Here is an 8,658-nt window from a genome sequence, read left to right on the forward strand (position 1 = left end):
TGAAAATCAGCTCGTTCATTTTCTGCTTCAGGTACCAAAATGTCCTGCACTATGTCTGTGAGCTCTGATTATTTTTAGATGGTTATCATTACAGAAGATGTCAAAAATATGCAGGCAGGTTAGTGAGTGCCAGTTTAATCTTTCTTCAGCTTACATATCCTGCTGGCTGCAGGGATAACCAGAAGTTGTCAGACTCCAACTTCTGTCAGGTGTAGCCAGCAAGGCCAGAGACTATTGGGAGCTGGAATCCAACAACATATTGAGGGCGCCCCCTTTCTTGCCAAGCGGAAAGGGCACCCATTAAGCACTGGCCTGGCTACAGGATGGAGGTGTGAGGGCCCTGACAGGATCCTAGGACTCAGCTATAGAGTTGCAAATAAAACGTTTTAAGTGTGTTGCAAAGTGCATTATACAAATGTGACACTAGAGGGCGACAGTGAGCTATGGCGAATTCAATGTATTTTTCAAAACTTTTTTTTTTAAAAAAGCATTTTCACAGCATTTTTTCTATGCGTGTAGATTCCACTCTAGAGCCCTCCTCCCTCTTCCCCAGAGCCCAGTTATTGATTGCTCAACTTTGGAAAGGAGGTGGGAGGGCTCCAGGTTCCTGCTGCACCCCTCATGCCGCCTTTACAAAGCCTAGCACGGCGCAGGAGCCAAACTGTGGCTTAGCTCAGGGTACCAACGTCCACCCCTACATCGCTGCCTCCAATTGTGGAGGCAGAGCGTGACCATCATGGCTGTTAGCCATCAATAGCCCTCTTGGAATCCATGGCCGACCTAGGCCCATTAATTTAAATGGGTCTACTCTGAGTAATAATAATAATAATAAATAATTTTTTATTTCTACCCCGCCCTTCCCGGTTCAGAAAACTGGGCTCAGGGTGGCTAACAACAAATTTAAAACACTTAATTGATGCAACAAAAAACAGCATAAAATACTGTATAAAATGTGGATAACAATAAGTTCAGAATTCAAAAATCAATTTAGGGGGGAAATCCATCCAATAAACATTAGATGATCACCAGGGCTAGCTGGCTAAATTAGTCCTATTTGGGCCAGCGAGGAGACCAGGGGAGAATTAGCTGTGGGATCCCAGAGCGGGTAATCTTCATAAAAAGGGGAGGGGGAGGGAAGGAAGGAGAATAAAAGATCAGGCTAAGTTCAAATTGAAAACCAGGCAGAATAGCTCTCTCTTACAGGCCCTGCAGAAGGAGGTTAAATCCTGCAGGGCCCTGGTCTCATGGGACAGAACATTCCACCAGGTTGGAGCCATCACTGAGAAGGCCCTGGCCCTGGTGGAGGATAGTCTGACTTCCTTAGGGCCCGGGACCTCTAAACTATGATTATGCATGGACCTTAAGGTCCTCTGCAGGGCGTACCAGCAGAGGCAGTTCCGTAAATACAAGGGCCCTAAGCCACAAGAGTAAAGATCCATCAAAGGCCACCCATGGCCTTTTTGTGTCCCCATTTCCAAAAGAGCAACATTTCCCAAACCTGAGCCGAGAAGACCATCCCAGGCCTGTTTGGAGCCAGCTGGTGATGTGAAGTTAGCCCTTGTCCCAACACAACGCACTCATGACATCAGCCGACCTCCCCACCCAGCTGCCTCCACTTAAACGGGACTATTAAAAGCTTGATGTCATTCTAAGGAAGAGTAGCCAACAACATAAATCTGCAGCAGCAGCAGCAGCCAGGTGCATTTCTGCTTTGCTTCGTTTTACAAGCTTCATTATATAGGGTGTAGTTCTTGTTCGCAGGGTATCTGCCACAAAGGTAATGTGGAGCAGCATCTCTTTAGGCTATTGGCGTAGATCAGCAGTCCCACACACTTTTGTTCTCTTTGAGTGCCTGGGTGACGTCTAAAAACCTATGAAACACTGATTATTCTCGCCAGGGGCATAGCTAGCTGCTTCAGCTCCCAGACCAGCAGGGGCAGGGCGAGCTGCCACCCGGGGGTGCTGTGGCGATCTGCTCACAGGGGTGCCGCGCTGGGGCGGTGCAGTGATACGCCTGGGGGGGCAGCGCAGCGAGCTGCCCGCGGAGTCTGCCTGGCAGACACAAGCCCCACACTGCCATTTCGGGCAGGACAGGGCTATGAGCATAGCTGTCAACTTTCAGATTTGAAAATAAGGGATCAGCAGCCTCGAAAATAAGAGACCAGCAGCCTCACCTGTCCTGTGGACAGTCTACGGGATATCTAACAATCCGGGATAGCAGCAGGAAATGGCACTGGAATAAGGGAATTTCCCGCAAAAAAAGGGAAGGTTGACAGCTATGACCCCGAGCCACTGTGTCACTCCCAGGAGAGACGTCTGGCTCGGATGCGTTGCAGGCCAGGCCTTATGGTAAGTGCCAACCCCCACAGTGCGCCATTTTGTCACCCCCCTCAAGGATGACACACACCCCTGATTCTGGGGCCTTTTCCATGGCAATCTGTGTGTGCGGCACTATTTCTAAATGGCTTTACGTCCAAGAAAGGGCTTCTTCTTCATGAAATCTCTTGGGTTCAGCCAAAAGCTGTCTATCAGGTATGGAGAACTTGTAGGTCTCCCCAGTGTCCAATTGTGAGTCCATTTTGGAAGCATTGGTACGGGGCCAAGTCAAGTATCATATTTGAGGAGATGGAGGCGCCTTGTATTTAAGTCGTTTCCAGCCAGAACTGTTTATAGCATGTTCATCCTCCTTAGTTTGCACAAAGCTTGTGGGGAGGTGAGACAATGTCCGCTACTCATTGAGCATTCGTTCTGATTTGTTTGCAGGGAGGTAACAATAATAACAACAAAATTATTACTTGTGCCCTGCCCATCATACTTTGTTGCCCCAGCCACTCTGGGCAGCTTCCAACAAAATATAACAGAACACAACAAAATATCGGACATTGAAAACTTCCTGATACAGAGCTGCCTTCAGATGTCTGTGGAAAGTCATATCTGATGTTCCACAGAGTGGGTGCCACTACCAAGAAGGCCCTCTGCCTGGTTCCCTGTAATTTCACTTCTCGCAAGAAGGCCCTCAGAACTGGACCTCAGCGTCTGGGCTGAATGATGTTGCCTCAGACATTGCCTTTTACTCTTAAAAGAGCAGGTGGAGAGCACTGAGTTCAGGACATAAACCGCTATATCTGCTCTTTTGAGATCCGGAAGAGCACTTCCGCAGGGTAACAGCACAAGCGTGGGCCTTTTTGGTGGTGGCTCCCTGCTTGTGGAATGCTCTCCCCAGGGAGGCTCACCTGGTAACATCATTATATATCTTTAGGCGCCAGGCAAAATCTCTCCTCCATAACCAGCCTTTAATTATCTGTGGTCTTTCAGAAGTGGATGAGAATGTTTTTAATGAATGTGAGTGGCAAGGTTGCTTTGGGGCGGTTTCTTGGTTGGTTGTTAGTTTTTGGCAAGATAAAGCGAGCAACAAATTTACTAACAAATAATAAGTAATAACTCCACGGGCCCCACAGGCCACCAAATTAAGGCCTACAAAATGGCACTGGCATTCGACAGAGAGGCTCAAATAGCTAAATTATGCGTGTTCTCCTTTCCGTTTCTTTCCCCGTGTGCCCTGAAACTAAAGTCCTTGCAAAAACAACAGCCACCCAAAGCCCCAACAATTATTTCTGCTTTTTTCCATTTCCGGAATGGGCAGCCTGAGTTTCTTGTCCCTGCACATGGCAACATGAGACGATGGTTGGCACTCTGAGGTACGCCCATGGGCAGGACATTTTTAATCCCCTTTGATAGATCGGGCCGCAGGAGGTGAGCCTTTGCTGTCAAGAAGCAGTCACTCCCAGAACCTGTATGTGGCAGGCCATTAGACTGCCTGAATTAAAACTTTAGCAACCCTGACCAGCTAGCTGTCAGAGATAGCAATCGCAATGCCAGTGCTTCTTAGCACTGGGGTTGTCAGAACCTCCAGGTCTGACCTGGTGTCTCCATGTTTGTCTGTTCCTCTCCAGGTAGTCTGGGAGGGCCTGAATTTCCAGGGGGGTGAGCGTATATATATAATAATATATATATTTATTAAGAAAACTATGTGTGCAGCTTGCAAGCTTCAACTTAGCAGAAACTGGCTGCCAATTATTGTCCAGACTCTGGGTGGATCTGCACCCCCCTTAACCTCCATCTCCAGGTCTCAGTGCTGTGAGGGAGCACAGAGGAGGAATCCAAATGACTACCCTATGTCATCACCAGGGCCTGTTCCCCAGGACATCATCAGGACCCGCCCCCAGGTCTCACATTTGTACCCTGAAATCTCAAGGTCTGGGATGCTCCTTGTTAAGTTGTGGGTGAACATATCAGATGACACAGCGATTCTTCAAACAGCTCTTGTTTATTCACAGGCCCAGAACAGAACTGAACTGAAGGGTTCAGCTAGCCTGCTTATATAGAGTTCCACTACAACGCAACAGTAACAACTTTCTGTAACTATCCAATCACTGAACGTCACTTTCAATTCCTTATTTGCATATGTGGACCTGAGTGAAAACTATCTACAGTACCCCCCTGCTAGCCCAGGGTGAGAACTTCAGTACAGAACACTTCTGGTCTGGCAACCCCATTTAGCATAAGGTTACCAGATTTTTTCGAATGAATCCGGGGGGTACTTTTCAACTTCAATGGATTTTGTATGGGGACTGATTTGCAAATCCGGGGACTCTCCCTGAGAAAAGGGGACGTCTAGTAACTTTAATTTAACACCCTTTGCAAGCATTGCTGGTGCCATTTTGATTTCTCCTGCTCTGGTGTCCTGAGGCACAGTTTGTGCTAACGGAATAGGGGCAGGGCCATAGCTAGGGGGTGGCAAGGTGTGCCCCTTGCCAGGGTGCAGGGGCGGGGGGAAGTGCAAAATCGGCAAAAAAATATGTCCATAAATATATCAATAAATCAAAATATTGATTATGGCTGAGGACCATCCAATGGAGCAGGTGCGATCCTGCTCTGCGGGCGTAGGGAGGGCTTGCTCCCAGCCCACAACATCATCTCCCCGGGAATGGGAAATGCCTTTATTTAAATATTTGTCTTCATTGGCATTGCAAGGAGTTTGATCAGGGGTCAGCAAACTTACTGCACCTTGGGCCAGTGTCTCCAGCGCCGGTCGCGGGGCGGGGCGGAGGGCGGGGGAGCGTGTGCCCATACACATGCGCACATGCTATTTCTGGCGCACTTCCGGGTCGGCGGAGCAACGGAAATAGCTTGTGCACATGTGCATGGGCCTCCTCCAACCCAGATGTGCACCGGAAATAACGCTTGCACATGCGCACAAGCTATTTCCAGTGCTCCTCTGACCCAGAAGTGGGCAGCCGCGCAGCGCAATGCCAGTAAGAGCGGGCGGTGGCAGTGAGCGGCGGGGGTCACCACTGGCTGGATAAATGAGTCCCTTGGGCCTTATCTGGCCCGCGGGCCTTAGTTTGGGGACCCTTGAGTTTGAGGGTCCAGAGCTTGGTTGCAGTAAGGCTTGTTTGTATGTGTGCCACCAACAGCAAAACTCATCATCTACACCGTGGACCGAAAGTAGTTCTGGACTCAAATGCTGTGGAGTAAACAGGAAGTAGGACTGGCTGACGGCTCCTGTTCCTCTGTCACACTGTGTAGTTAGACAAGTGTTTTTTTCATTTTCCCTGCCAAGGAGAGCAAACATTCAGCTTCCTGGGCATATTATACAAATAGACCTTCTTTTCATTGTTGATGTTGAACTTGTGACTCCCAGGAGGGACAAAGAAGAACATTAAAGGACCACCCAATATTTGAGCAAGAATCTTATTCAACTCCCCTCTCTGGCACCAGCAGTTTTTGAAGTCTCTCTTGAGGGTTAGAAACTTGAGGTGCTTCCAGACCGTCACTGCTTTGCGGGAGGGATTCAAGGGCATACTGGAAGTTTAGGTTTGTGCCTGTTAAGTTGTGGGTGAACATCTCAGACGACACAGCGATTCTTCAAACACCCCTTGTTCATTCACAGGCCAGAACAGAAGGGTTCAGCCAGCCTGCTTATATAGAGCTCCACTAGAACGCAACAGTAACCATTTTCTGTAACTATCCAATCACTGAATGTCACTTTCAATCCCTTATTTGCATATGGTGGACCTGAACTATCTACAGTATCCCCCTGCTGGCCCAGGGTGAGAACTTCAGTACATAACACCGCCATTAAAGTGAATCAAAGCATTCTGTTGCCCTGACACAATAAATCCACTGTAAAAAAACAGACTTTTTTGGGGGGTGGGGAATGATGAGGAAATGCACTGAAAAGTGTGTAGGGGGTGGGATCATTAATGGAAGGTATATAACTGCCACATATGCAAGGTATGAATTGTTATGTACTGAAGTTCTCACCCTGGGCCAGCAGGGGGATACTGTAGATAGTTTTCACTCAGGTCCACATATGCAAAGAAGGAATTGAAAGTGACGTTCAGTGATTGGATAGTTACAGAAGGTTGTTACTGTTGCGTTGTAGTGGAGCTCTATATAAGCAGGCTGAACCCTTCAGTTCAGTTCTGTTCTGGCCTGTGAATATACAAGAGCTGTTTGAAGAATCGCTGTGTCGTCTGATATGTTCACCCACAACTTAACATGAATGAACTTTCCTCCACTGCCGTTGCCTGCTCACCTTTTGCTAACTTTGTTTTCTGCATCCTGGGCACAGCTATGGAGATCAAGTGCTGCACTTCAAGGTACTGAGAGAAAAGAAAGGGAAGTACCATCTCTGGGACGAGAAGTTCAACTCCATCAATGAACTGGTGGATTTCTACAGAACTACCACCATTGCCAAGAAAGCGCAGATTTTCCTCAGGGATCATGCGGAAATGCAGGAGGTATGGGGCAGCAGTAACTCTCCAAATTGGGGGAGCGGGCATAAAAATGGCAAGGGTATTTCAATGGAAGCGAGTATAAAACAATGCACTTTGGAGCAAAACCTCCCTATCTTCACATATGCTTGAGCAGGGCCTGAACTGGTGGTGGCTCTCCAGGAAAGAGATATTGACCTGGTGAGCATGTCAACTCATAGAATGGCAAGCGGTCATTAGAAAAGGGATTGTTAATGAAACTGCCAATATCGTAATGCCGTTGTACAAATTTATGGCATAACCACACTTGGAATACGTTGTACTGTTCATCGAGTCGTAGAATTGGAAGGGAACCAAGGGTCATCTAGTCCAACCCCTGCAATGCAGGAATCTTTGTAAAGACCGCAGAGAGAATAATTGGGTGCACTCCTCCCACCTTGGATCAAATCTATTCTTCCAGGTGCCATAAGAAAGCTGCAGAGATAGTGCAGGATAGTGCACACCCCGGAAATGATCTCTTTCAGCTTCTGCCTTCTGGAAGAAGGTACAGGGTTATAAAGACTAGGACTAGCCGGCTGAGAAACAGTTTTTATATTCAAATGCAATTTTGGTTTTAAACTCAGGGAGGAAAATCTTCTCCATCTCACCACATCATGTAAACAACACACCTGGCTTGACAGGTGGGCAAGACTAGCTCGTTTGTGTCAGCCAGGCATTTCTTCTCAGCTGTCCTCTCCTTCTCTTTTTCACGCAGCCGAGAAAGCCAAAATTCGTCCAGGCTCAATTCAACTTCACGGCCAAAAGCCCATCCCAGCTGAGCTTCTGTCGAGGGGACGTCCTTGAGATCCTGGACTGCTCTGATCCCAACTGGTGGAAAGGGAGGATTGGCGTGAAGACGGGCCTATTCCCCAGGAACTATGTCTTCCCACTGCGCATGTGACCCGCTTCACCTGCGTTCTCATTGGAGGCTTCTTCTGAAGCAGCCAATCAAAATCTCCCTGAGCAGAAGTCCTGTGGAACATCTATGGAATGACCGCCCCACTTGGAACCTTTTTCAGAAGTGGACCAAAAAGTGGACCTCTCATGTGACAAGTGGTGGTGTAAGGGAGTGGCCTTCAACATTTCCTCGCCCACAACCAGGGATGTGGGAGAAACTTGATTTTGTTTGCATTCGAATGAGAAACCACCTGATTTGTGCTTCTCTCTGCAAACCGAAACACAGCCATCCTTGGAAATTCATGTTTCTTCCGATTTTGAGACTCAGTTGTTCAACCAGCATATATAAAAGTGGGAAATGTGCTCTTCATTGGTTTTTCTAAGATAAAGAGACAGAAGAACCACAGGGAAAATGCAGAATGACAATGACTGGATGACAGTGCCATGTGGATGCCCCGTAATAAGTGAGTGAGTGAAGGGTGGCAATCCCACACTAAACACTGACAGAGAAAGCACTCTTCCATCAGTCTGGTGCCAGTTGAATCATCACAGTTTCCCCTGAAGAATCCTGGGAATTGTAGTTTTACTGACATCTGCTCTGTAGCCTCGCCCTTAAACAGAACTAGAGTTCCCAGCATTCCCTGGGAATGAACGAATGACTGTGAAACCAATATCAAGTTCCATTATTGTATGGGCGCATCCATGGCAATTCCCTCTCATTTCTTTTGCATTATATTTCCTCTTCGTCTGTCCCAGGTTGCTGGATGATTCAAACAAGTTGGGTTTGTGTCAGCAAAACCCACAGGGGACATTGGTAGGCTGGGAGTAATGAACCCCTGAATCTAATCCAATGGATTGACCAAGAATTTGGGGACACTGTTTCCATCGGAGGATGGGGTTCCCTTGTGTGGGATCTTCTAGGGACCACACTTCAGTCCGGGGG

At 47.8% G+C, this 8,658-nt stretch overlaps 1 protein-coding gene across 1 annotated transcript in view; it reads left to right on the plus strand.

Annotated features, from left to right (window-relative positions):
- The window catches only part of GRAP (GRB2 related adaptor protein), a 32,721-nt gene extending 24,063 nt beyond the window's left edge, over positions 1-8,658 (plus strand). Inside the window, exons 4-5 of the mRNA XM_028706769.2 lie at positions 6,638-6,806; positions 7,534-8,658. Of these exons, the coding sequence (XP_028562602.2) occupies positions 6,638-6,806; positions 7,534-7,719 (355 nt within the window). The 3' untranslated portion in view covers positions 7,720-8,658. The remainder of the gene's footprint in view (positions 1-6,637; positions 6,807-7,533) is intronic.

Source organism: Podarcis muralis, chromosome 14, assembly GCF_964188315.1.
Source record: "Podarcis muralis chromosome 14, rPodMur119.hap1.1, whole genome shotgun sequence".
Lineage (NCBI taxonomy): Eukaryota > Metazoa > Chordata > Lepidosauria > Squamata > Lacertidae > Podarcis > Podarcis muralis.